Consider the following 26,218-nt stretch of genomic DNA (forward strand, 5'->3'; position numbering starts at 1 on the left):
CTCGAGGGAGCCAGCAATGCCCATGGGTTGGTCACACCATGAGGAGGAATTGAGATGCAACCAAATGAAGAGGAGACTAATTGAAAGCAGGTCCCAGGGAAACTTCTAAGCCTTCCCTCCCAATTTCTGACTCATTCCAAAAAAAAGAAAAAAAAAAGAAAAAACCCAAGAAAATAAAGAAAGAAACAAAGAAGGAGGAATAATCTTGCTGTGTTTTGGAACAGTCCAGATGACCCTGCTGAAGTTGGAAACAAATATTAGGTAATTAAAAAGGTCTATTTTAAGCAAGTGTTTAGACCAAACCTGTCAATGTTAACACTTTCTTTCTCTTTCTGTGAGTTCCCTGCCTTCAGAAAATGCTCAGGACTTCCAGCTAATGAGGCAAATTTTCAGTGCAGAGATAAAATTTTGGATCCAGGAATGAAACCCCTGAACTCATGCACACATAGTAAGGAACCTGCAGTCTGGTTTTGCACTTTAAATGTTATTTTGCCTGTCAGTGATGCCATGCCTCTTTTTGTCCCCCAGGTTCTTGCAGGTATTGGTAGTGATGCTCAAAAGTGCCTTCCTCTCTCAATGCCTTCTTAATGTGGCATCAGCCACTCTTCCATCCCCTGTGCTTTTCACCTGAAATTGTTGTGCAGTTCACAGGGAGATTCAGTGACTCTGTGAGAATAACACAGACCCAGCTTTTGACCTGAGTGTTTCTTGTCTGGGGATAAAATCAACAGGCTGATTTCATCCCTGTTCCTCACTCTGTCTCCTCTTCCTCTCAGCACAGGGGCAGTCCACGGGATGACACATTTCTGAGGCAGCAAAAGCCAAGGGCGAGGTTTGATTGTTGGAAAACTCTGGATCTTCTCCTGGTTAGGAGTTAACCCCCTCTTTGATGCCTCTTTCCCCTCACACCCTCTCTCAGCACTGGGACAACCTCCCATGCCCTGTGTTTTTAGGCAGCACTTCACCTCAAACCCATCCACGCCCTCCTTGAGCTGGTGCCAAGGCACTGCAGGGGGTTTCCAACACTGAAATATTCATGGAATCACAGAATATCCCGATCTGGAGGGCACCCACAAGGAGCCCAGCTCCTGATTCTCCATGGCAATCATGCCAGGAGAAGTCTCTGGTGGAGACCCAACCTGGTACTCAGGGGGTTCCCACCACTGCCTTTACCTTTATAAAATCACATCATCCCTGCTCCTGGAAGGATTTCCCACAGCCTGCAGGGTGCTGGGAGGCAGGGTTGGGTGCCAGGGGTAGGCACAGGTAGGTGGGGTGTGGAAGGGCAGAGGGGCTGGAGCAAGACAGGGGTGGTTTTTCCTCACCCCAGCATCACCCTCAGGGAAGGGGCACCTGCTCCTGCAGGGTGGGAAGTGGTTTTGCCTGAAGCACCACGATGGAACATTCTCCATTAAGCCATGCTTTGTGTTCAAAAGACCTCTCTCTATGTTGCAGTGTGTGGCTACTCAAACCTGAGCTCTTCAGACCTTTTTCCTGCAGCCAGGCTCCCATTTTGATCCTATCAAGGCTGTCTGGTTTTAATTTAACCCTTCCTTTTGGAGTGGATTTGTCTTGAAAGGCATGAAAAGGCCGGGCTCCCAAGCTACCTCACCTCTTCAAGAGCCACAGGGAAGGTAAGTGCACGGATTTTTAAGCTGCACCAAATTTATCCCTAATGCAACAACACTGAAATAAAGCTGCCCACATCGATGTGGCTGCACCGACCTTTTAAATGACCCCCGAGGTTTTGAGTCACATGAATTTTCTGTTTTCCTGGGCAAAAAAATTCTCCCTGTGATACCTTCAAATGATCTCAAGTGTGCAAGTGATGGTGGCTGGGGTTTAGCTAAGCAAGGCAGGTGTGTTGTGTGTGTTGTTAAATCATGAAAGGGGGTGTTGTACATACACAGGGGGGATGTGTTTATAAAAGTTTATAAAGCTCTTCGAGCCCGTAAGAATCATTTTATTTTATTTTAGCGAAGAAACAACAACAAACAAACTCCACAGCAGCGTGGCTGCCTGGGTTAGGTATCAACCATGAGGTTTTGGGGGTCCAGGAGCCCCTGCTCTGTTCCCCCACCAGTTTGGCAGCAAGTGGGATGATTTGTGTGCTTGCAAAAACCCACAGGAACATCTGCTGTGTGCACACCTGGCCAGCAGAAAGGGTCAACCCAGGATCTGGGGGCTGCTCCTCGGGGAGGGCACGTTTTGGGGGTCCCTGGGTGAGATCCATCCTGCTGGTCCCCACCACCCCAGGGACCTGCAGAATAAGGGCAAAAGGGGAAAATAGGTAAGAGACTTTCAGGGCAAACCCACCTGCTGAGGGTGGGAAGCCCATGGCACCCCCTTTCTGTCCTAAAAAGCCATGAAATGCTAAATTTCAAACAGCCCTGGGTGTGAGGGCTGCAGGGCAGAGGTCCCTCCTTCCTGAGGGTTCCCTTCCTTTCCCTGCTCCACAGATGGGGTGTTGTCACCTCTGCTTCTTGCCCCTCAACTGGCACCAGTGCCTGAAGTGCCACTGCCTGGTTTGGGGCCGGGTTTTTGCTGCTGTTGCTGCAGGAAAACATCAGAGCAGGACCCCAATCCCTTTCTCCTTTATTTGTCTGTGCCCTAAACAAAGAGGGACCTCAAAAAGCAGCCCCTCTCAATGTGGTTTCAGGCAAAAAACTCCTGCTTGAACCCCAAAGCTGTCACCCAATCTGGCTGAAGTAACACAACTTTAATCTTTCAGATCTGCTTTAAATAAATATTTAAATAAATATTTATGGGCTGAGCAAAGCCCCAGCCCTCGCAGAGAAGAAATCTCAGCTGATGAAATGGCCAGTCAAGCAGCTTATACACTCCAAGTTGGGCTTTGGACCCTTTTAATCACTGTTAATTCATTTACTCATTTGCTCCTCAGAGAAAGTTGTTGGCATGTTTTTAAACCCCCAGCCAAAACCCCGTGGTGATGCTGAAATGGGCATTTGAGGGGGGGACACTGCAACAGATTTGTTACATTTATCTATTTATCTATCTATCAATTTATTTATTTATTCTTCCCAGAGAAAAAAGGGAGTTTTGTGGGCAACACAGGGAGGGGTTTTTTCCCCCCACTTCTGAAGGGCTGCTTCTGCTTCCCTGAATCAGTGCAGCTGCATCCAAACTCTGCAGGCAAGGGTTTATAGCCATATCTGTAAAATATACATACGAACATATTATAATATAATATTTAATATAAATAGAATACCTGGAATAAATATATAAGTATACAAAATATAGAAATATACAAAATATAGAAATATGCAAAATATACAATATAAGAATATAATACATAAATATAATAACTAAAATAAATGTATAAATATATATTTAAATGCATATATGTGCTGTTTAAGCGAGTGCTGACTGCCTGCACGTGGTCACTACACGTGTAAAACAAGGTGTGTGTGTGTGTGGCTCTAACACCCAGGGGGTGAAAAACGCCCCCGTGGGTTTTCCCGGTGGGATGGGGAGCTCTCTGGTCCCCTACGAATTTTGGAACTGACGCAGGAGCCACATTTTCATCCCACTCTCGCTTGTCTGTGCCCTGCGGTGGCGGAGAATCGACGGCACCGCTGGAAAGCTCGGGCGTCGCGCATTCATTAAAGCCCGACGATTGCCATTTCTATTCTTTTAAAGCTTTTTCCTCATCTATTTACCATTTACCAGCTCATCCATATGGAAGACATGGCTTACACTTCCCTGAGAACTGTACTTTTAGGACTAATTGATTCGGGTAATTAATTTGTTCTACCTGCTGGATCAGATGGAAGCGCTGTCCGTGTGCCCAAGGATTAGCACTTGCCTTTCTAACATCTTTCTTAATTATCTAATAGCATGGGTTGTGCGAATTCTGGCTCTATTAGAACACTTTTACTATTAACGGTAGTGATTGGAATTGTGATGACAACTCGATTTCAACAAATTAGAGCTTAAAATCAGGAGATGAAGGAGAAGCGCCTTCTTTTAATTTCCCTGAGTTTAACATCAATAATTAGAGCAATTTTCCGAGATGCGAACCGAAATTATCTCGGCTATGATGTGGCGTATCACCCTCATTTTAGCAAATTGACTCCGGGGAAATGAATGTTACAGATTAGAGGGGGAAAAAAGAAAAAAAAAAGACAAACAGAGGAAAGACACCCCCCCCCCATCACCACCAAAAAAGGTCTTGGCTCAACAGAGAGCGGGGAAGGGAAGGGAACAAAACCCCGACGGGGTGAGAAGCTGAGCGGGAAGGGAGAACCTGAGCGCGGGGGCACAGGTTAGAGGTGGTTTAGGAGCGGTTTTAACCGCTGATTTATTTCCCCCGAAGTTTTCTCTTTTTAAAAATAAAGGGGGAAAAAAAAAGGAGATAACACTGAGATTTGGGAAAACGCTCCAAGGGGGCTGAGCGGGGCCGGTGCGGTGCGGGCTGCGGGGGATGCTACGAGGCACCGGAGCGGCTCCAAAGCGGCTCCTCGCCCCCTCCTCGCCCCCGGGGTGGTTTGGGTGGCCCGGCAGGCCCGTCCCCCCCCTGCTCGCCATTGGCTCGCAGCGCAACCCCCTTCCCACCGCGCCTCAAAGGCGCGCAGCGCCCCGCGCATCCCCGACCCGCCCGCCTCGCCTCCCCCGGCTCCGCCAGGTTATTTCTGGCTGGGGGATATTTTTATTTATATGTATATATATTTTAAAATTATTATAGTTATTTATTTTTACTCCGTCTCTTTTTAAATTTGTTGTTTATTCTTTTTTTTATTTTGTCGTCGTTATTTTTGTTTATTCCCTTCCGCGCCGGGGTTCGTTCCACCCACCCTCCTCTCTTCCCTCCTCCGGCAGCTCAGCCCGGCTCGTTCCCTTCCGCGCTGCCCGTGGGGGGACACGAACGACATGAACCTCAACTTCACGTCGCCCGTGCACCCCGTGTCGGCGCCCAGGCCCACCTCCTTCTTCATCGAGGACATCCTGCTGCACAAGCCCAAACCCCTGCGGGAGGTGCCCCCCGAGCACTTCCCGGGCTCCTTGGCCTCCCGCGTGCCCCTCTTGGACTATGGGTACCCCCTGATGCCAACGCCGACCCTGCTGGCGCCTCACCCGCACCCTGCCCTGCACAAGCCGGAGCATCATCACCACCACCCCTATTTCCTCACCACCTCGGGTAAGTGCGGGAGGGACGCGGCGGAGTTTGGAATGGTGAGGTGGGGACTCGGGTGGGGACAAGAGTGAAAGACGAGCCCCTCTGGGGTGGGTGGGCATCTTCCTACACCCCTCACCGACACGCTGGCTGCATCCCCCGGGGCAGCACCGGCTTCGTTAGTGGGGAGAAGGCAGAGTAACCCATCGCTCTGCGGCTCATCGTTCACTCGGCTGCCCGAAATCTTGAGGGTTTCCCCGTCTTTGACTTTAATTTTATTTTTTTTTTAGAATCGCTTTTATTTTGGGACTGATAGCCTCTCTTTTTCCTTGCGCTGTCCAACTGGGCTTCGCTTTTCCACCACTGGGGCTGTGCCGCTCCTCTCCCGCATCCCGGGGCTCTGCTCTTCCCCGGGCCCGTTCCTTGCTCTGGAAGAAGAAAACCTCAAAAGTTTCCCACTGGGCAGCCCAGAATGTGCGCCAGCGGCGCCGCGGAGGACGGCTCTCCTCCTCCCAGCCTTTTCCAGGGCTCCCTTGTGTTTTTCCATGCCCATTTCGTTGTTGTTTCGTTGTCGGGAGGGTGCAGTCTCGACTCCTCTCCGGTGGCAGCGCTGCGGGCACTGCCCGCGCTGCTTTCCCCTTCCCGGGGTGAGCTCGAAGCGCTTGGAAAAGCAACAGGCTCCCCCAAACCAAACCAATAAATCCACCTCAAAAACGAAATAAACGAAAAAACAACCAAAAGAATTAAAATAGGCAGGGGGAGAGCCCACCCCGAGCCTCCCCAGCCTCCCCGGGGGGTTCCCCCCGGCCCCGAGTCCCTTCCCCACCGCAGCCCGGGGTCTCCGCCGTGTGTCCCCCCAGGAATGCCGGTGCCAGCCCTTTTCCAGCACCACGCTCACGCCGAGCTGCCCGGGAAGCACTGCCGGCGCCGCAAAGCCCGCACCGTGTTCTCCGACTCGCAGCTCTCCGGGCTGGAGAAGAGGTTTGAGATCCAGCGCTACCTCTCCACGCCCGAGCGGGTGGAGCTGGCCACGGCCCTCAGCCTCTCCGAGACCCAGGTACGGGGCTGCGGGGACCGGTACCACGCTGGTGGAAAGGGGTCTGGCACCTGTGGCCCACCCCTCACCCCCTCCAGCATCCCTCATCCCGTCCGGCATCCTCTGTATCACACTGAGCATCCCCACATCCCATCCATTCAGAATCCCCGATATCCCTCCCATCATCCCCACATCCCCTCCAGCATCCCCACATCCCATCCAAGATCCCCATATCCCTTCCAGCATCCCCACATCCCATCCAGCATCCTTCTCCCTTTCATTTTTATTACTTTTCTCCCCCCACACCCCCTCTCTTCTCCTTCTCTCTCCCCTCTTTTCCCGCTCTCTCCCCAGGTGAAAACCTGGTTCCAGAACCGCCGCATGAAGCACAAAAAGCAGCTGCGGAAAACCCAGGACGACCCGAAGCAGGCGGGCGGCGAGGAGAGCCGGGAGCCGAGCTCCCCCGAGCCCGAGCTGCCCGAGCCGGCCGGCACCGAGCCCCGCAAGGGCCCCCCCGGCCCTTTCCTGCTCCAGGACCCCGAGGACGAGGTGGACATCCTGGAGGAGGCGGATCTCTGCCCCCACCGCCTCTAGCCCTGCCCGGGCTCTCCTGCGCTCCCGGGCGCTTCTGCCCCAGCGCCGACCCCGCAGGTCGCCCCCTCCTCCCCAGCCTTGAGGAACGCGCACAGGGAAGGGGGGCACAGGTTTTTTGGTGCCCTCCCCTCCCCGGGGTGAGGGCAATACCGCCGGTTCCCTTCCGCATCACCCCAAGCCTGAGCTTCGCTTGGAAATCTGATGTTGGGGTGGAGGGGGGAGTAAACTAAGCCGAGTTTCCTTTAGGTTCGCCCTTCCCCTCGAGATGTCGGACTTTTCCCCCTTCCCCGAACTTTCCCGGAGTTTAAAATAAATGTATACTCGTGGCAGCATGTTGTCGTTCCTGGGAGCGGCAGGCAGGGCAAGCCCCAACCCCATTCCCCGAATCCCAAAATCCTCGCCGCTCTTTCCATGCACTGGGCTCGCCGTCTCCATCCCTAGCGCTGATCCCGGGCAGAGCTTCCAGGACGGGCACACACTCAAACAAACAAACAAAAAAGAACTGTAGAAAAGCCCTTCAAAGAAACAGGTAAGAGCAGAATTACGGTTTATTTAATTCCAATGTGGACGAGGGGAAAGGGGGAGCATCGCCAAGAACTCGGTCCCTCCGCGGATGCTCGGAGCGAACGCGCTCCCGGCGAGCAAAAGGGATTTTCTACAGCTTGGAGAAACACCTACGCTGGCAGCCGGATTCCTTCCCGGCTTCCAGGTGGGAATCAACTCCGGATATTCCCTTTTCCGCTCAAACAGCCCCGGAGCTGGTCCCGCTCCAGGTTTGGCTCCTGTTCCCCCTCTCCTGCATCTCCCCCCGGCTCCCTGCGCTCCGTGCCGCGCTCACACAGAGCAGCCACCGGCAGCCCTCGCTTTGCCTTCATCTTCCTGCCAGGGAAATGGTTTTAATTTCCAGGTAAATTAAGATTTTTATCATTTATTTTTGTGTGCTGCCGGACTGGGAAACGCGGAGCTTCTGCCGCGCTCCCAGCGCATCTCCGGGGAGGAGATGGTCGGACTGGGGATTTCTTCCACAAAAACCTGGAGCAGAGGCTGTTCTGGCTCAAAAATCACCTGTGCAGCCCTCGCTGCACAACAACCCGGTGGCATGTCGATGTCTCGTTGGGTTATCTAATTTATTCTCTTTACATCTTTTTATTTAATCGGGAATTTAATTTGATTGTCTGGCATTATCAGCACGTTCAGGGCATTTTGGATTACGGGACGTGTTGTTTTGTGAGGGGGAAACGAGTCCCTGTTTAATATATAAAATATAGATGATTGAAAAGTGTATGTTTGCTTCATTTATGTGGGTTTTTCTTTCTTTCTTCTATTTAATTTATTTTTTTTTTTTACATGTAAAACAATAAAGATCACACATCGTGGGGAGGAAAAATCCTGGCTATCCAGAAAAAGCTTTCATGTGGTGTCTATGAATACTTTCAGGACAATAATTTTCACCAACAAAACGCCACCCTAAAAATTACGATTCAGAAGGTAAATCAACCACTTTCCTCCTGCAGCCTTGGCGTGGTTTTTTTTGAAGGAGCTCAGGGAACCAAGAGCAGGGTCCAGCAGGTCATTTCCCATCTCTGGCTGAAAAATGCTTCTCCCATCTCCGTGGCTCTTCCCTTCTCCCAACACCCTGCAGGGATGTGATGGAAACTGCCTCAAAATCCTCTCAATTCGCCGCTGTTTTTCCCCTGTCTGCCCACCGGGTATTTTGTTTGCTTCGCTCTGTGCTCACTGTCAGCCTCCCCCGAGCGTGTGCTCCGTTGGGAACCGCTAAAAATGACCACGATATTTTCACCACCGTATTTTTCTGACCGTGTTTCCACTGCTGTTCCCAGGGGTGGGGATGGACACAGCTCAGGGCTGGCCTGGCTCTGCTCTGGGGGTCGGTGATGTGCCAGGAAGGGGCAGAACACGACTCAAATAACACTCAGGTCTCTACTGTTTCTGTAGGAACTCTCTTCCCGAAGTTTTTATGCCGGTCAATAAAATAAACCCCACAAACAGCCGCCCTTCTCCCCCTCTCGGCGGTTTTAGGCACTTTTTGGGTGATGTTTAAAGCTACAATCCTATTTAGAGCCGAAGCCGCTGATTTCTGGCAGCCTCAGCGACAAACACAGGCAGAATGGGAAGCTCCCAACCCCAGGGGTGTCCCCCATCCCAGCGGTGAGCACTGAGCCTTGCAGGCAACAGGAGGATTTGGTGTTTTGTTTGTTCGTTTCAGCGATTTTTTCCTCTCAGAATAAGCGAAATTAATTTTTATTCCTGGTCCTTCCTCATTCCATGACAACGGCCCGACTTTTTCCTGCTCTCCCCAAAAGCTTGAGGAGCAGGAGAGGGGTTGTTTAGAGCTACCTCTTTCCCTCTCTCTTTTAAAAAAATATTTAATGTCTTCATTTGGGAAATGTTAGAGTGGAAGTGGCTTGTAGGAAATAATTGCTGGAAATGGGAAATCTTGGTGGATTTTCCTATTTTTCAAGAAATCCGTTGAAGATTGATTTTCAGTAAAATTCTTCAGTGTTTCTTTTTTTTTCTTTTTTAAATGAAATTGTTTCCTGTTAGTTCATTTAACATCTAAGTGGTTAACCTTTTTTTTTTGTTGTTTTCCTTATAGAAAATCAAAAAGCAATCTAAAATCCTTCCTTGAACCTTTGCTGTTGTAATTTTAAACACTTTCCCATCCGCTGCCCTAAACATTTTGAACTTTTAGGGATCTGGAAAGCAAGTCCAACCCAAATTTTTTCATTCTGTAGCCAGAGCTACATAAAAGCAGATCAGATATGCAGGTTCTGTGGGCAGTTATAAAGTGAATAGTAATTAAAGCTTTGACTTTGCTCTTCCTCTCTTCTGGTGGCAATGACAAACAGCATCACCTTAACCAGCTGCAAACTCCTGCTTGGATGGTCTTACTGGGCTTAAAAAGTGGCTGATTTCTGTCTTGGATTTATCTTCTTTCTAAGGAATGAGACATTTCCAGGGGTGGGTGCAGTTCCTCACAGGATCAGTGCAGTTGGAGCAAATATTTGTCCCTGAGCCTGCTTGGCGCAGAAGTGAGAAAAGAGAAATAAGGGTAATAAAATAATAATAAAAAAGGTATAATTCTTTGTGCCACTATATGATTTATTGTAGAACAATTTATTGTAAAATTTACCCTACTAGGAGATGATAACAACCAAATGGCTTGTGGGCTGCTGGACATTAGAGCTTGTTCAAGTATTCCATGACTGCAGGAGTTGGACATAACCTTGTCTGGTTTACCTTCTGTCTTCAGAGATGTGATGATGGAACGTGGCTTTGAGGTTCTGCCTTATTTGATGTTTTTAACTGATAAACCCACGTTTTTTGTTGGGGTCAGCAGCCTGTCCATGCCTTTGGTGAGGTGCTGATGTCACTGCAGTAGAAGTGACTCCAGGTCTTCGACCACTGAAGGTGCTCTGGGCTGCAATGCTCCCAGAAGTTAAATATTAAGAAATGATGGCTCTACAAAGTGCCTGCCAAATAAATATTGGGAATTTCCATGGGATGATGCACACAAATACCTCTCTGCCCTGTGTTGGGCCATGGGACCACCAGACATTTTTCATATACAAATTTACATACATTTCTGCAGGGGTAACTGAGGTACCTTTGTTATCTAAGTGAAATCCTTTTCCCAGCAATTTGAATCAAAATCAAAAGGACAATTCATTACCTATATTATCAAAAATGCTTCACTTCTTACTTCCAAATTGATACTTAAGTCACTGCCCTTCTTCTACTAAAATAAATTCAGTCTAGGTTAGTCAGGTTCTGCTGGGTGCAGGAAAAATGTGGGTTAGTCCCAGGGGGGGAGATCAAGAAAATTTTCTTTCCACCTAGATGCTGCAATATGTTGGGGAAGAAAACCCCCCCCAGAACAACATCACAACGAAGAGGCTTCTCCAAATTTTTGTGGGATGATCAGTGTTCACAAAGAAACCTACCCCTCCCCCAGGAGCAGCATCGCGTACAGGGCTTTTATTTCAGCACCCAAACGCTCCCCAAAAGATCCTTGTTTTGTTCGAAAAAGCCACCCCACCCAGGGAGATGCCCCTAATTTATGGGAGCTCTGAAAGGTAGTGGGATGCCAGATAGGGAGGAAGGTGATCAATTAAGACATTAAGCATTTTGCACCACATGGACGCATCTGCATGGCAGCCAAATAATAAGGCCATCAGCTCATTTTCAGGGGGCTGTTGCCTACTTCAACTCAATCCTCAGATCAAAGGGAAAATGTCTGCTTGCATTTTCTAATCAGAAAAGGGATGCTAATTCAGGTTCCTTAATGTGTGGTGATAAGAGACTTCTTCAATTAACTGGATTCTATAGCTCGGGAAATAAAAAAAAAAGGGGGATACAAAGGGAGTCAGGCTGGAAAGGCAGAAGTTCTCATTAAATCAAAGGTCCAATATTCATTACCTCCAGCATCTGGGGCTAAACACTAAACATGGAGATCATCAAAGGGGGTTTAATGGGTTAAATTGAGAATATAATCTCATTAAAATATTAGATACGAGTAAATAGCTCTTTGATATTCATCTGAAGGTTTCATTAAAATAGGCACTTGAGGTTTGTATTAAGGGGGGATTATCACTTTTAAGCAGAAACAACAAGTTGAGGTTCCCTGAGCAGAAATGCTTCCAAGTGCTACCATTTGGTTTAAAAATGAAAAGTAGGAGCACTGGCAGAGCATGGGACCATTTTTCCAGCCGGGATGGGTGGATTTTACCACCTTCCACAGGGAGGGGATGCCAAACATGCCCCCTGCAGCCTCACCTTTTTCAGAAGGTGATCCTTCCAAAGCATCCTCCCCACACTGGAAGGTGCTTCTCCCACCAAGCTTTCCCCAATTTTTTGTAAACTTCCAGCTGCCAAACCCCCTTCAAAAAGAGACAAAAAGGGACCTAATAAATTGGACAAAGCAGTTACACCCAATCACAAGGTGCTTGGTTATTTGTCTGCCTTGTAACCAGCTTGTTTGCTTGGAGATTTTAGCCAAAAATTCCCTTGCCGGGCGTTCTAATCACATTTCACATGTTGACTTAATTCATCACTCACTAACTTAAAGAGATGGAACCATCATAAGAAACCCATCTGTTTGTTGTTATTTTTATAGACTTAATCTGTTAAAAGCTGTTTCCTCTCCAACATGTAGCTCTCAATTATCCTTAGTTACCCAATACATTTTCCAACTGCTCCTGGCTAATAACAGATTGTCTGCCTGCTCAGCCAGGACTTGGTTGGAATTTTCTTGTCCCAGATGAAGCTTCAAAATTTTGGTCTTAATGTGACAACTATTCCCTAATAAATACCAGAGTAATATTTGAATAATTAGTGTTGCATCATTACCAACTGCTGTGTTTGGTGCATATTTTTGGTCTTTTTCCTTACCAGTAATACCTTATTTTTGGCTTCATTTCTGGACAGTCTGCCAAAATCTCCTCTGTGCTTCAAAAAGAGAAATATTGATGGTATTAAGATCATCATATGAGACAGAAGTTCATTTTTAATGTGTTGTAGACGTGTCCATGTGTTTGACTTGTCCAAAAATGATCCAGCTGTGACAAGCCAACAGCTGATTAGTCTGAAAGATGCAACTGCTAGATCAGTTATTTTAAAGAAATATAACAGAGAAGACCATATTTAAAATGCTACATATGCAAAGGTTTATTTTATTAAAAAAAAAAAAAAAAGGTATGGTAGAACTGAGCCCAAAATGTACCAATGATTAAACTTGAGCCACTTCATATTTCAATGGGCTGGTAAATCAATATGTGATGGTCAGAGCTCTTAATCAAGTAGTTGAGGCATTTTTGATTTGAAGATATCCCAGATATTTTCAGATATATCCCTTATAAGATATGAAGGGCTTTGAAGGCAGCCACAACCTCCTTCTCCTTCTCGTGTCTACTTCGCAGAGTCTCCAGGGATGGGATTTTGGGGAAACTGCTTCCATCTGAACTCTGGGGCTGAACTTCCTCTTTCCCCTCTTTGTCTGATGGTCTTGTCATGAAAGTCTTTGGCCTTGGAATCTTCTTAGCATATTCCAGTGCCTAAAAACAGCAAAACTGCGGTAACTGATGGGGAGAAAACCTGACCAATGTTTCCAAGAATACTTAGGTGGGTTTATGTTGAGTCAAACCAACAGGATTGCAGAAATCCTGGATCTGAGAGAGCCCTGGTTTAACCTGGGGTGTTTTTTGGTGTCTGTGCTTGCTGCAAGAGTTGGGAAAACACCTGCCATGCCTCAAGTGGAAGCTGCATCGTCTCATGTTCTTGGTGAAAGAGTGTGTGGGAAGCCTTCTGAGGGAATCCAAAGCCCTTTGGACACCCAGACAATTCAGCTTTGTCACATTAAACCCCCCCTCTTTGTTCCTGAAGCCTGCAGGGCTCCCTTTGTCCCCTTGGAGAAATACCCCAGTAGGCAGGTGAGCTCCTGCAGAGCTGATGGCTCAGGCATGGCATTTCCAGAGCTTTGTTAATTCCTGCAGCAAGGAAAAGGTGCTCCCTCGGTTGGTGTGTGTGGGTGCAATGCCATGGAGGCCCTCACTGCTCATTTGGGCCATTTTGGGAGGCCAGTGAAGGCTGAAGTGATGTTGTGTGGGCTGGAAAAATAAGAGCAATTACTGTAGCTGTGGAACCGATGGGCACGTTTGTGAGGGAGCCTGAGGGGCAGGTGGGTAATAATTAACAAGAGGAAATCTGTGCTTCATGGAAAAAGGAAAATCAGAGTGGAGAAACTATTTTAGCCTGCTCTGAGTTAAACTGATTCCCTTCCCCTTGTGCAAAGCCCAGAATCTCTCCCTGTGTGCATTTTAAAGGGAATCTGTTCTTACCTTCTGTCTCGACACTGAAGGGGTGACCTGAGGCTTTGTAGGTAACTTCTGAACTAAAGTAATATTTTTCATGTTGTATTCCTTAATCTGCTTTGAATATTCCTTTTGCACCTTCAATTTCTGCTTCTGAAAACAAAACAAAACAAAACAAAACAAAACAAAAAAAAAAAAAAAAAGAGGAAAAGAAAGGTGTGTCATTGAATGTCTCAGTGGATCCATCAATGAAACACTTTTCCCCACCAAGTCTTCCATTTACACCTCTGCTGCTGTTTAACCTGGCCATGCCATTGATCCCCCACCTCAGCAGAACACAACAGGAAACCCTGATAAATGGCACAGCTTTTTTTTTTTAGTGGCTTTTCATTTTTAAGAGCTTTTCCCTGGGTTGAGGATAGAGCTCAGCAGAAACGTGACAGGCACATCTGAATGTTGGGAACAATCTGCCTCCATTTCAACAGAGTAATGTGCATCCAGATGCTTTCTTGTGTTTACACAACTTGTTCTACTTCCACTTTGAGGGTTGGGCAGACCTCCTGCACTGGGAATGACAGTGCAGCTCAAGTCCCTGCTTCTGGAACCACAAAATCAGAGGGATAAAATTACCCACGGTGCAATCATCTTCCCTTCTATTTGAATTTCCCCCTTTAGGATCTCAAGGCAGACCTAAAACCAAGGATATGAGGCACCAAACAATCACAAGTGACTTCTCAGCAGCGATTTCTCTGCCTGTAAATTCACTTTGCAGAGCTGTAAAGCAGAGCAGGTGACAGAGGATTTACTCACTTTCTCTTTGATGGCTTCATAGTCAGGTCCGAGGCCCCCGAGCTTCACGTTCAGGTTTATGCAGACTTTGGGGCCACATGGCTGAAAAAACCACCAAACAGCAGTGATAGATTCCCCTTTATATGGTTTGATAGAGAGAATAATTAAAGCAGGAGCAGAGCAGGGTTCAAATGGACTCTCAGTCTCAGCCCTGGCACGTGTCATTTTAAATAAGTGACCAACGAGACTGAGTTAATTGCACGAGGCAGAGGACACTGCATTTATTTCCTTTGAATCTTGGCGGGAAATTGCCAATTATCCACATCACAAAGCAGCATTTTCTCAGTCAAAACTGACCTCTTGGAAGCTTTATTTTTAAACAGCTTAAAGTGACCCCTTTGACTGTTATTAGAGACTCCAAAGGAGGTGTTGTGAGAGAAGCAGATAAAAGTACCTGATTTTGGTGGTAAAAAAACTAGGCCAGTGTTGATAGTAATAGTAACCTTTCTTTGTTCTCAAAACTGCAGTGGAAAATTGTCCACAGGCAGTTGAAAAATCCATGCCTTGAGCACAGCAAAAGCTTCACAAGTGCATAGGAAGAGAGGAGTGATGGGTGATGCCACTTCAGTCCTTCTTTCTACAAGGACCCCAATGCTTCCAGAATATTTTAATAGAAAGATCCTTTAATACTAAGTCCTTTTTTAATAAAAACCTTGATAAATAACTCTTTATTAATAAAAAGTGCCCTTTCAAGAGTACCAGGTTAATTTTTGGAAGTGAACTATGTTTTAAAAACTCGTCCTTGTGATCAGCTCTGCAGTAATTTCAATCACAGAGTAAAGCAGAAGCACCAAGACATTTCTTCTATATGCAAGTAAAATATGCATTTATTTAAAACACGTGTTCAGGATAAACTCAACTGCAGAGAAACTAATTCTATGCTCTGAACTTTCTGTTTGAGGTTTCTTTGTGTCAGCTACCCCATGACATAAATTACTAACTTTTAATTTTAGCTTCTGTGAGGAGTAAATCCTTTAGCTGTCTACAGAAAAATCAGGGTTTTCTCACTTCACATGATGAGCAGAACTGCATTTGTTTATTAGGAAAAGCTGGATTTTCCTGTGAGACACAAACACTCTTATTCTCTGGGCATTGCTCACATATGAAGCGTGAGAAAGCCACCAAAAATACAGGATATAAACAAAGGTTGGAGCTCAGGGGAACAGAAAGGGATGGAAATCTGCCCTTCAGTTACTATCATAATCCTGCTAATTCTTCTTAGAGGCATCCAAGCAGCAACACACAGATGAAACACAGGAATAATTATTCCAGCTTAAGTTTGTCTGCCCTGAGACTTGGAGCAAACTTCTTAAACGTTTAATTTGTCATGGGCACACAGGGATCCCTTTATGCTGTTCCACTGCATCTGTGTTAACTGGTTCCACTGTGAAACTGGACACACAGAAGAGACAAAAAGAGATAAAAAGACCCAAATGGGATCATCAGGAGGCTTGGAATCGTGTTTATGCCGTTAGCTTTACAAATCCCCTCAGTTTGGTGCTGTTCCCTGGGAATCCCTTGGAAAGCAGGAGATTTGGGTTGGCCATCAAATGAGCCTGCCCAGGGTAATGGTGTGCTCAGATGGGAGGCCAGGCTGCCTGCTGGCAGATCCAAACAATCTACAACAATGAAATATGTGATGGTTTAGGAGAATTCTGGGGCAGAACTCCACTATTGCTGCCTTATTTGTTCCCAAAAATCCCTGAGAGCATTAAGGAGTTCCCATAAACCCAAAAATGTTACAAGTAGAAGTTGGACTCACCTCCTCCAAACATCCACTTTTGTTTTTTCCCTAAAGAATTTTGGATTACTGAGGGAAAAAAAAATTAATCAGATGTTAAACCATCCAATCCACGTCTGTTTTCTTACCTTCTTGCTGACTTTAGGCAGGGTTTCCTTTTTCATTTGCATGAGATGTGCCTCTGAGCTGCTCCTCCTTGTTGTCAGTGGATTTCCTCCACCTCCCTCCAGATCCTCCTTGGAGCCACTTGGTGACCATGGGATTGGAGGTGGGAGGAGGCTGAGCAGCCACCTGTCAGCAAAGTGAGCTCCTGCCAAACCAGGGATTCCTGGGTGATGCTGCTCCATCATCTGGGTGAACCTGGAGGTTGAACAAGGGGCTGGTGGTGAGCTGTGAACAGGAGAATGAGGAGGCCTTAAAAAGTGAGATATACATTTATATGCTTTATATGTGTTTCTATATAAATTTATTTTTATATAATATATTTCTCATAATTTTATAAATAGTATATATTTATTATATATTATTATTGATCTAGATTATTATTTAATTTTTATATAATTATTTTTATTTTTATTATACATTTATTTATTTTATTTTATATATATTTTATATACAGCAGGTAGCTCAACAAGCAACCTGCACATGGAGTATACTGGGAGCATGAAGATGGAAAAATGGGTATCTCACAATGACTGACTTCCCTTCCACCCAAGTGTATGGAAACTGCACAAAATAAAAGGAAAAATACAGATGGGGAGATTTTCAGCCTGATGCAAAGTTATGTAAAGCCAAGGAAAGCTGTTTTTAAATGGTTTTGGGTCAGGCCCACTGAGCACTGAGAGAAATCTTACATAAATCTTAAGTTAATAGTAATCTATAGTGGCAGGCTGGTAGCAAAATAACTTTATACTTTGGGCTTTAAAGCATTTTATGGTCCATTTCTATATTTTTTTGGGCATCATAGTGTTATAATAACACTGTTTCAACATTTATGCCCTTACCATAAACTACTGATAATCGTAATTCTGGTACCTTTTATCCTCATGGATGTATTTTTTGCAGTCCTGAAGCAGGATTTGATCCTTCAATTCTTGAAAACATCTTGAAATTGGGGAATTACTGAAGCAAGTGCTGGATTTTGCTGCTGGATCTGTGTCAGGGCCAGCAGAAGGGTTTGGATGCAGAGATTCCTGCAGGGCAGTGCTCTTGACCTGCTCCACTGGCCTGGGAGCAGCCTGAAATCCTGGTATTTGCTTGGCACTCTGGTGCCAAGGCTTCGGTTCTGCTGCTCTTCCTGGTGGTTGTTGGCTGCCTTTCCCTGGAAAATCTTTTCCATTGAGATTCCCAGTGGGTTTTGCTTTATTCCTCTGGGAGAACTTGTTGTGCTGATCCTGAAACAAATTGTCAAAATTGGGGTGAGCTTCAGTTTAGGTGTTCAACAGGAGCCCTTAAATGCACAGGACTGCCTGTTCCTAACCCTGGGGACTGTCAACCATCTGGAGAAACTCTTCCAAAAATCAAATCAACTCTTGGATTTTACTCTCTAATGAAAGTAAACTGTCCCAAATTTCAGGGGAAGATGGCTTTGTGCACACTTTTTAGACTGATCCACAGTAGGAACAAACTGATGTCAATTATAGGAATGACTTTATTTCTAAACCTCCTCCCTGCCTGGTACCCTGCAAAACATCACCCGGGTGATAAGAGATAGTTGAGGAGTTTAATCACACCAGGGCTGCTGTTGTGAGCTAAACTGCCCTCCTCTAAACCTGGAGTTTATTTAAGATTTATCCCTTTGCAATGACAGCGTCAGGTGTCGCCCACTTTGAGGAAAGACCTGGAAACACACAAATCCACCCTCAGCCCGTTTAATCTCTGGCAGCTCTAAAATCCTCCATTTCATCCTCCCAGGGTTCTTTTGTCAGCAACACTCGCAATCTGCACACAGGCACACGCACTCAGAACAACTGCTTGATGGCAGGAATTAAATCCACATATGGACCAGGGGGGTTTGGAAAAGGAAAACTTTAGCACTGGAGCCAACAGGACCACTTGTTAGCTGGACCCTCTGCTCTAACAATCCCTGTCCTGGCACGTTGAGGGTCACTGGTGGAAAGAGGGAGGTGCAGCTGAAGTTTTCCCATTTAAACAGCCCCTTCTCCCCCCTGAAATTCCAGATATAAAGTAAATCTCTCCCGATGAAAGCTCCTGTTTTTTCATCAGTGATCATAACCTGGTCTCTTCACTGCTCCAAAGACTCACATTGCATCGGTTTAAAGCCAGCAGAAAACAGATTTATGTGTACAGAGGAGGTGAGTCCAACTTCTTCTCTGGTTTATGGTGACTTCTGGTTTTCACAGGGATTTTAGGGGACAAATAAGTCAGTAATTGAGTTCTAGCTCAGAATCCTCATAAACCATCACACATGACCTTGTACCATTGTGATTTTGCATTGTTATCAACTCAATAATGTCATAAATTCACTAAATAATGTCATAAATAGGCAAGATCCTTTAAGCTCAGAATTCCTTGGCATTTGGGATCCCTTTTGCTTTAAAAATATTCAGTCCATAAGGCACATGCACTAAATTTTGGTGATTATCTATTGATAAATATTCAAGGATTTCTTGTCAGTCAGCAGTACTTTAAAAGTAACAAGATGACAGCTTTAAATATCCAAACTTCAATGATTTTACATATATATTTAAACTATTAAATTCTATCCAAAAGGCACCTTGAGCTGCTGCCCTTTCAGGTTGTCTTTAGGCTTCTTTTTCACAGTCTGGGGTGGTGGTTCTTCCTCATCAACTGTTTTAGGATCTGTAACCTGAAAACCAAGAACGTTTATGGCAACAGCACAAAGAAATGAAAGGATTTAAAAATCTTGGGGAGAGAATGAGTAATAATTTGCCTCCTATTAAAACTAAAATCCCAAAGTTAGGCATGATATAATAGGCAACAAGAAAATACATGGTTAAAAGAGAAAAGAAGCAAAAACCCGATTAACAACTGTGTGGTATCAGGGAGTGTTGCTTCTGCTTTTAAAGGGGAGAGAGAGGAAAAGAAAATTGCAGGAAGTTTGCAGCACAGAAACCTCCCTGTGAGTCTCAAATGTCTGGGCTGCTCCATTTGGAGGAGTGGATGCACCTAATGACAGAAAAACAAGCAGAAACCATCCCCGGCCAAGCAATCAGATACTGATGGATGACACACCCCACCCACTGCCAGGGCCTGAGAAAGTCTTGCAGAAAGAGATGGCAAAAAACCACAGTAATACTGGGAGAAAAGGGCAGGGAAAGCTGCAGGAATAAAGCACCCAGTACATGTCACCTGGCAAAATAAGCTCACAGACAAGAACATCTTCCCGTGGCCACAGCTGTGGGAGCAGGATGGCTGCAAATCTGATTTGAAGGAATTTTTTTTTTTTTTGCCCTGGTAAATACAGCAATAATGAACATTTTCCTTGAAAGCATCATTTTTTTCCCACCCCACTCTATTACATCACAGGAAAACAATTTTTTTTTTTCGAAAAATTTTTCCCTTGTATTTTTGTTGTCCCAAACTATGCTGCCAAGTGACCTCGACGAGTGGGGCAGTGTCACCACGACAGGTGACTGCGTGCCTGCCCCACCCTCCCACAGAACCTGCACTGGGAACACACTTGTCACCAAGAGGACTGTGAATTAAAAATCAGAAGGGTGAAATCAGTGGGAAGAAAGCGTGGAATCCTCCCTGGAAGCCGAGTCTCCCTGTGGGATGAGAGATCAGGACAAGGAAGAAAAGGGTTTCCTGCTGAGTTTTTTGGGGTGACCCCCTGGCTCCAAATGGGAAATGCAGAAACTACAAAGCGAATTAAAGGTTTGCAAGGCAGGTTTCCTGACCTGTGGAAAGAGCCAGCTCTGCAGTCAGCAGGATGGTTTTGGTGGAACCAACTGACTCGCTGCACTGATGGTTTCCTGGGCAGGTAAAACATACTTCTACATTATCTCTTTGAAAGAGGAACAGGACACAACCTCTGCCAGCATTTTTTATTTATTTATTTATTTATTTTTTTATGTGAACCATTCTATTAATACCAATCAAATTGAGAAAATGATCAAATGAAATTGCATTTTGAGAATCATAAGCTGTGTAATGCCTATTCTGTTAAATTGAGGCCCGTAATTGCTTCTCTACTGAAAAGATACAACAAAGACAGCAATCATGGCATGTCATTATCCCAGACTAGAAAACCAGCCTTTGCAGTGAGGACTTCAAAGGCTTGTGGTTCTCGAATTGCATTTGGCTGCTATTGTCGAAGCACAGGCAATCTTGATTAGGTGTTTACACTGAGGTAAGGCACGGTGCACACAGAGCCTGAGTGCCTTGGTCTAGAGCCATTAAAAAATTGTACATTATGTTCCTGGCTTTGAAGTAAGGGGCTTGTAGGTAGGAAAGCAACTCAGATTGAGTACAGCTGAGCTAGATTGGGCCACTGCTTCTCTCTCTTTCCTCTCTCTCTCTCTCTCTCTCTCTCAAAGAAACTCATCATCGGGTTCTTTAAGAATCAGGCAACGCTGCAAAGAACTTGATGCTTTATAAAATGCTGTATAAATTAGTAAATATACAGATCAGAACACGTTTATGGTATGTTTTGGGACATGCAGCCCGTATGCATAGGGAGGACAGGTGTAAATCCTGCAAATATTTTAACTCCAATATTTTAACTGCAAAGTACTGACTTCACTGTTTCATTGCCACAGCACCAGTGTCATATCAACAAAAATATCCTACCAATAAAAACAGCTTCAACCCCCTGCAAAGCTCAGATTAATCCAGTTTAGGAAACAACAGTTTGGTTGCTTCAGCAGAGGATGTGGCTTGTTTGCTTCTTCACATCCTTGGTGTTTAGGCACTTTTTGGTAAAGTTTTCCAGGTGAGGCAGCCAAAGTTGGTTCATGGGCCAACAAGAGGCTTCCTTCAAGTCTTCCTTCACCCCTTCCAGCAAGATGGAGCAATGGATTAAGAACAGGACAGGTAAGGGCTTCTTCCTGTGCAGTGAACACACAGGTGGTGATGTTGTTCACAGAACCACAGAGTTACAGAATTGGCTTGGAAGGGACCTCAAGGATCATCTGGTTCAGCCCTCCTGCCTTGATCAGGGACACCTTCCACCAGCCCAGGCTGCTCCAAACCCTGTCCAGCCTGGCCTTGGACATTTCCAGGGAGTCCAAAACCCCTGATGTGGTGGCTGTATCAAGTTTTTGAGAGAAGAAACACGTGTGCCACATGTCACAGCTCTGCTGTCCCCATGGCCCCTTCAGCAAGGAATTCTTGTATCACAGCCCTGTTTTTAAGTGGTTTTTTCCCTATTACATCTCTTTGAACAGTGCCTACACAATGGAGTCCTGATCCCCGGCTCCAACACTCAGATATGAAAGATTTTCAGAAATTTCCTGGGGGAGCAAACATAATCATATCAACACAGCTTTAATTAGCAGCAATCTGCACTAATTATTTTTGCCATCAGCCAAATTATAACTGGAAAAAAACAAGTGCTCTTAATAGCCCTGCTAGAAGAAAGCCTGTCCACTGTTCCTGTCAGAGGAATGCAGTCACCACACGCCCTCTAATGTTGTGTCAACTGTTCATTAGCCCTGGGAAGCAGCACTTTCACTCCAAGCACAAAGTCCCTGCAGTTTTCCAAGCTTAGAATTTTCTATCCCACAACTCCTGGAGCGATCCAGTGACTCCCACCTTCCCATTAAGCATAATAAGTAGCAAGGAAAAGCAACAAACTCGTGTATAATGGTTCATTAGGAGCTGTAATTACGTTGCATTTTAATACCAGACAGTCCTCAGTTTACAAAAATATGTCAGAATTACCCACCTGCTCTTGAAGAACTTGTTGCTTTTTATTGTGTAACTCCAGATAGGAATTTATCCTCTCTGAGGGCAATCCTAAAGTCTGTTTATTTTTCTTCACAAAGTTTTTTTTTGCTCTCTGTGGTCGATCTTTGGACTGGCAACCATCTGCAGATTCCTTCTTTTTGGTCTGCAGCCCAAGGGGCTCATTGCTGACCAGGACATTTGGGTTATGAAAGCTTAAAAATTCTGAATCAAACTCTGAGAATGAATCCTGGGCTTTTGCCTCCTCTTGGCTCTTTTCTTCTGAGGAGCCACTGGAGTGGAGGTAAAATGACTCCTGTGAAAAGTCCACAATGCTTCCTCCAGCTTGAGATGCTTTCCCTGCCTTTCTTGTGTTCTTCCACTTAGGATTGTACCTTTGGCTGGAATGTTTGTCCACAGACTGTTTTTTCCTGTTTGAGAAACAAACACACAATTGTTCAGCACAAATTGCACAAATTCGACATGATTTCATTTTGCAATGAAAGGCTTGAAATAACTTTTAACTAAGAGTAGAAACTTTTAACTAAGTGTAGAAAAACATGAATAAGAAAGGGCTGTGGGTTTGCCTATTTTTTTTATAACAAGTGGCCAAATCGCTGCTCTGGTTTACATTTGTCATAAAGCAAACACAGATGCTCTGCTTTAAAAAAAATCCACAATTGGTTCAATTTATGATTTATGATCTGATCCAACAGGAGGAAAACCAATGGCACGAGCCAAACACATAAAAACTGGCTTCCAGGAGATGGGGAAGGACGTAGCAGGAGTAAAAAATGTGGGAGGAAAAAGCTTTTAAGACTGTTTTTCATTCACTGGACCTGCAGTAGAGCCCTGGTTTCTTGGGCACTGCCATGATGAGTCTTTCAGAGTGACATTTATAGGCACTGAAACCTGGTTGACTCTTCAGCCCCTACTGAAAGAACCGTCCTGATGTGCTGGATTCTCCAAAGTGTGGCCCAGTTAATCCTATTAACGTTTCCATAAACCATTTATTCATGTTTCTAACTGAGTGACACGCCTCTGCCTGTATTTCAAGTGGCTCCTGACAACAAAAATAACGTTTCATTTTCGTTTCAGGTAACCACTGGTGTGCCTCGTGGTGGAGAGGAGGTGATTTAAACGGGGGAAAACATGATTATTTCTCCTTGCCACGCACTGCAGGTAAACAGAAATAGAACTGAGTACAGAAATATGTGATATAATTGCCATGATTCAGAGGATAATGCTAAAGAGCCCCTTTGTGCTGAAACGTGGGCTCAATTGGGGGCTGCAGCCCCGGTCAGTGCATGGGGACAGAAGGAGTGTGAAGAGCCCCTTCAGCCCTAATCATCCCCCAGACAAAAAGGGCACCTTTTATTCCTCCCCCCTCACAACCTCCCCACAGCCCAACTTGAGAGGGAGGTTAGATGGGCTCTGCTCCTCAACAAAAGTGTGGTGCACAGACAACAGATGCAGCACTTCCCCTTCAAATTCCAGGGTTAGTAATGGATGGAGAGAGGGGGGCTCGTGTGTATATGCTGTGATATTTGCTCTGGTTAATGGACTGGGTTGGAGTACTTACTGGGCTAAGTTCAAACAAAATAAAATCAAATTTCCATTTAATGAAGAGCCTCGCATTCAGCGCAGTATTCAGTCAAAAAAATTACTAAAAATTAGAGCATGTTTCTAGTACAATTAACATCATTTGCACTCACAATAAAATATTCAATAACTGGCCATTTTGCTTGTTGAGGAGGTGAATAAAAGCATGCTATTAATCATTTAGCCTTCATTTGTTTGTCATTTTATTTTAAATAGACAATTAAATTGAAACTGCGCATTATTATTACTTCAGGTTTAATTTAATCCCTCTAAACTTGAGAATTATTCCCAATTCATAGAGGGTTAAACCTTTTATGCACACGGCAGCAAATTAAATTTTATTTTATGTACCAAGTTAACGCTTTCTAAAGGATGTTTAAGGGTGACAGTAACTCTGGAAATTTTTAGATTCACACAGCCATGAGGACAAAACTGCATTTATTCAAGCCATTAATTTTTGCCTATAAGTTTTCAAACAGAAGTGGCCTGGTTTGTTCAGCATTTTTTGTAAGGAATGAGAAGAGGATTGCCCAGTACTGAGTCTTGGTTTTTTCTCTCCTGTCTTGCTCTCCAAGTTCTCCCTGCAAGCAGTGACTGGAAAATCATGGAATATCTTGGGTTGGAAGGGATCATAAAGATCACGAAGTCCAACCCCTGGTGATGCCCCCAGGACAATGGATGTCCCTGCTGGTTGCTGGGCAACTCTGACTCATATTTAACTTGCCCTACAGGTTTGAGAGGGATGTTTTCTTCTCCATCTTACCCTCCTGGACTGGTCATAGGTCATTTTATGTTTCAGCCAACATCATAAAAGTTGAGGATATGCTGAGAAATGGGCATAGTAATTATGAATGTAAGATGAAATCGTCCATCTTGCTGTGTAACTATGCCTGTAGGTCCTCTAAAACTATGTCTGTAGGTGCTTTAATAGCACTTGGGCAACATAAATTGGTCTTGAAATGCCATGTATATTCTGAGGAACATATAAGGGTTTAAAGTGTCAGAACTGCTCTGCTCATCTACTGAAATCCAAGCCTTACCCTCGATCCTTCTGTGCTCCGTTTGGGCTGGGGTATTCTCCCGAGCTCACCTCCTCCAGGCTGTCACTGTCCAGCTCATCAGAACTCAGTCCCAGCAGCTCTTCGTTGTCCAGGATCATCTCCTGGAGCCCCAGCTGGTCCTGTCCCTCCTCAGGGAGGCTCTCAGCGTCCGAGTCCCGGCAGTCCTGCGGGCTGCAGGCAGATCCCCCTTCCCCGGCAAGGGCCCTCCTCCATTTCGGAGGGTGGAAAACGGGTGGCACGAGGACTTTGGGGGGCACGTGGATTTTATTCAGGGTGTGAGTGTGGGGAGAAAAAACTGTGATGTGCTTCAGAGCCGAAGGTTTCATGCCGTGGCTTGCACCGATGGTTTATTTACGCCAGCCCTGTGTTTGGAGAACAGAGCAAACAACAAGGTTGTTCACCTTATAATAATGATTATTTTTATTAAAAAGCTGTGGCTGTGGGTATTGTTGTTGGCTAAGGCTCAGAATTTGACCTTTTATTGTTCAACAATTCTTTATTCTCATCTGTCACACTCATGTTTCTTTAAGCAGTTAATAGCAAGGTCCCTATGCAGCAACTGCTATGAAATCTTAAACTATTGGTGGTCATAAATAATGCAGAAACAGCTTTTGAAAAGGAAAATGAAGCTGAGACAGAGCAACAAGATGTCATCTTTTAACTTTTGAGAGTTACAATAAATTCTGTATGTTCTCTTTATTCAACTTGATACCATCTTGACATGCAAAATCAGCTAGGAAGTGTGGCAGGGAACAACACAGTGAGAAGAACTGAAAAAATTGTAAATTAGGATGAGAGTTTCTTTACATTTGATTGAAGTGTTCATAAGTCATTAAGGTAAAGTGTCTGGGAGGGAGGAAAAAGGCTCCATCACTGGTCACCCACAGCGGGGCAGAGCCTGGGGCGGGCAAGGAAAGTGGAATCTCACTGGGAATTGCCCCTCCATGAGCCCCTCTGGGGCTGAAGCAGCACCTCAGCCCCTGGAGAAAAGCCAGGCCAGGCTGTGTGTTCCCCAAGGTGTGCCCAGTCCCATGTCCCCATCCCCTGTCCCCTTACCCTGGTTCCCTCTCCCAATCCCAACTCCACCGTTCCTGTCCCGTTTCGCTGGGACCTTCACACTGGTCCCCTGTCCTGGTCCCCTCTCCCATGTCCCCATCCCCTCTCCCATGTCCCCTGTCCCTTTCCCCTCTCCCAGTTCCTCATCCCATGTCTCCTCACCCCAGTCCCCTGTTCCCAGCCCTCTCCCAGTCCCTTGTCCCTGGTCCCCTCACCCCCATCCCTTTTCCCATGTCCCCATCCCTTTTCCCATGTCCTCTCTCCCTGTCCCTGTCCCCATCCCCTCTCCCACGGTCTCCCATCCCCTCTCACCCTCTCCGTTCCCGGCTCATTCCCGGTCCCATTCCCGGCCGTTCCAGCCGTTGCCATGGGAACCGTGAGGACGCGACCGGCCCGTACCAAGCGCGGGGGGGAGCGGGGGGAGCGCGTCCTTCCCCCCCCGCC

General features: G+C 45.7%; 2 protein-coding genes across 2 annotated transcripts; one reads left to right on the top strand and one right to left on the bottom strand.

The window, feature by feature from the left end:
- Positions 1-4,763: 4,763 nt before the first annotated feature.
- BSX (brain specific homeobox) lies at positions 4,764-6,764 on the top strand. The gene is made up of 3 exons (XM_050323070.1): positions 4,764-5,158; positions 5,995-6,191; positions 6,525-6,764. The coding sequence occupies exons 1-3, from the start codon at positions 4,891-4,893 to the stop codon at positions 6,762-6,764; spliced, it is 705 nt and encodes a 234-aa protein (XP_050179027.1). The 5' UTR covers positions 4,764-4,890.
- A 5,726-nt stretch (positions 6,765-12,490) lies between these two features.
- On the bottom strand, positions 12,491-26,125 carry JHY (junctional cadherin complex regulator). Its single transcript, XM_050322844.1, has 9 exons — positions 26,087-26,125; positions 24,698-25,080; positions 22,057-22,486; positions 18,922-19,014; positions 17,220-17,578; positions 16,313-16,574; positions 14,405-14,485; positions 13,622-13,747; positions 12,491-12,838 (listed from the first exon to the last, which is right to left on the bottom strand). Exons 2-9 carry the CDS (start codon positions 25,042-25,044, stop codon positions 12,638-12,640), a joined length of 1,899 nt encoding a protein of 632 aa, XP_050178801.1. The 5' UTR covers positions 25,045-25,080; positions 26,087-26,125; the 3' UTR covers positions 12,491-12,637.
- Positions 26,126-26,218: the final 93 nt, after the last annotated feature.

The sequence above is a fragment of the Myiozetetes cayanensis genome, unplaced genomic scaffold (assembly GCF_022539395.1).
Source record: "Myiozetetes cayanensis isolate MyiCay16 unplaced genomic scaffold, myiCay2020 scf29, whole genome shotgun sequence".
NCBI lineage: Eukaryota > Metazoa > Chordata > Aves > Passeriformes > Tyrannidae > Myiozetetes > Myiozetetes cayanensis.

Coding starts and splice junctions, on each gene's coding strand:
- BSX (XM_050323070.1), top strand. CDS start 4,891: ATGAACCTCAACTTCACGTCGCCCGTGCACCCCGTGTCGGCGCCCAGG. Junction 5,159..5,994: donor CTATTTCCTCACCACCTCGG/GTAAGTGCGGGA, acceptor GTGTCCCCCCAG/GAATGCCGGTGCCAGCCCTT. Junction 6,192..6,524: donor TCAGCCTCTCCGAGACCCAG/GTACGGGGCTGC, acceptor CTCTCTCCCCAG/GTGAAAACCTGGTTCCAGAA.
- JHY (XM_050322844.1), bottom strand. CDS start 25,044: ATGAAACCTTCGGCTCTGAAGCACATCACAGTTTTTTCTCCCCACACT. Junction 17,579..18,921: donor TGAAAGGGCAGCAGCTCAAG/GTGCCTTTTGGA, acceptor AATTTGTTTCAG/GATCAGCACAACAAGTTCTC. Junction 14,486..16,312: donor TGCCTAAAGTCAGCAAGAAG/GTAAGAAAACAG, acceptor TGGTTTTTTCAG/CCATGTGGCCCCAAAGTCTG.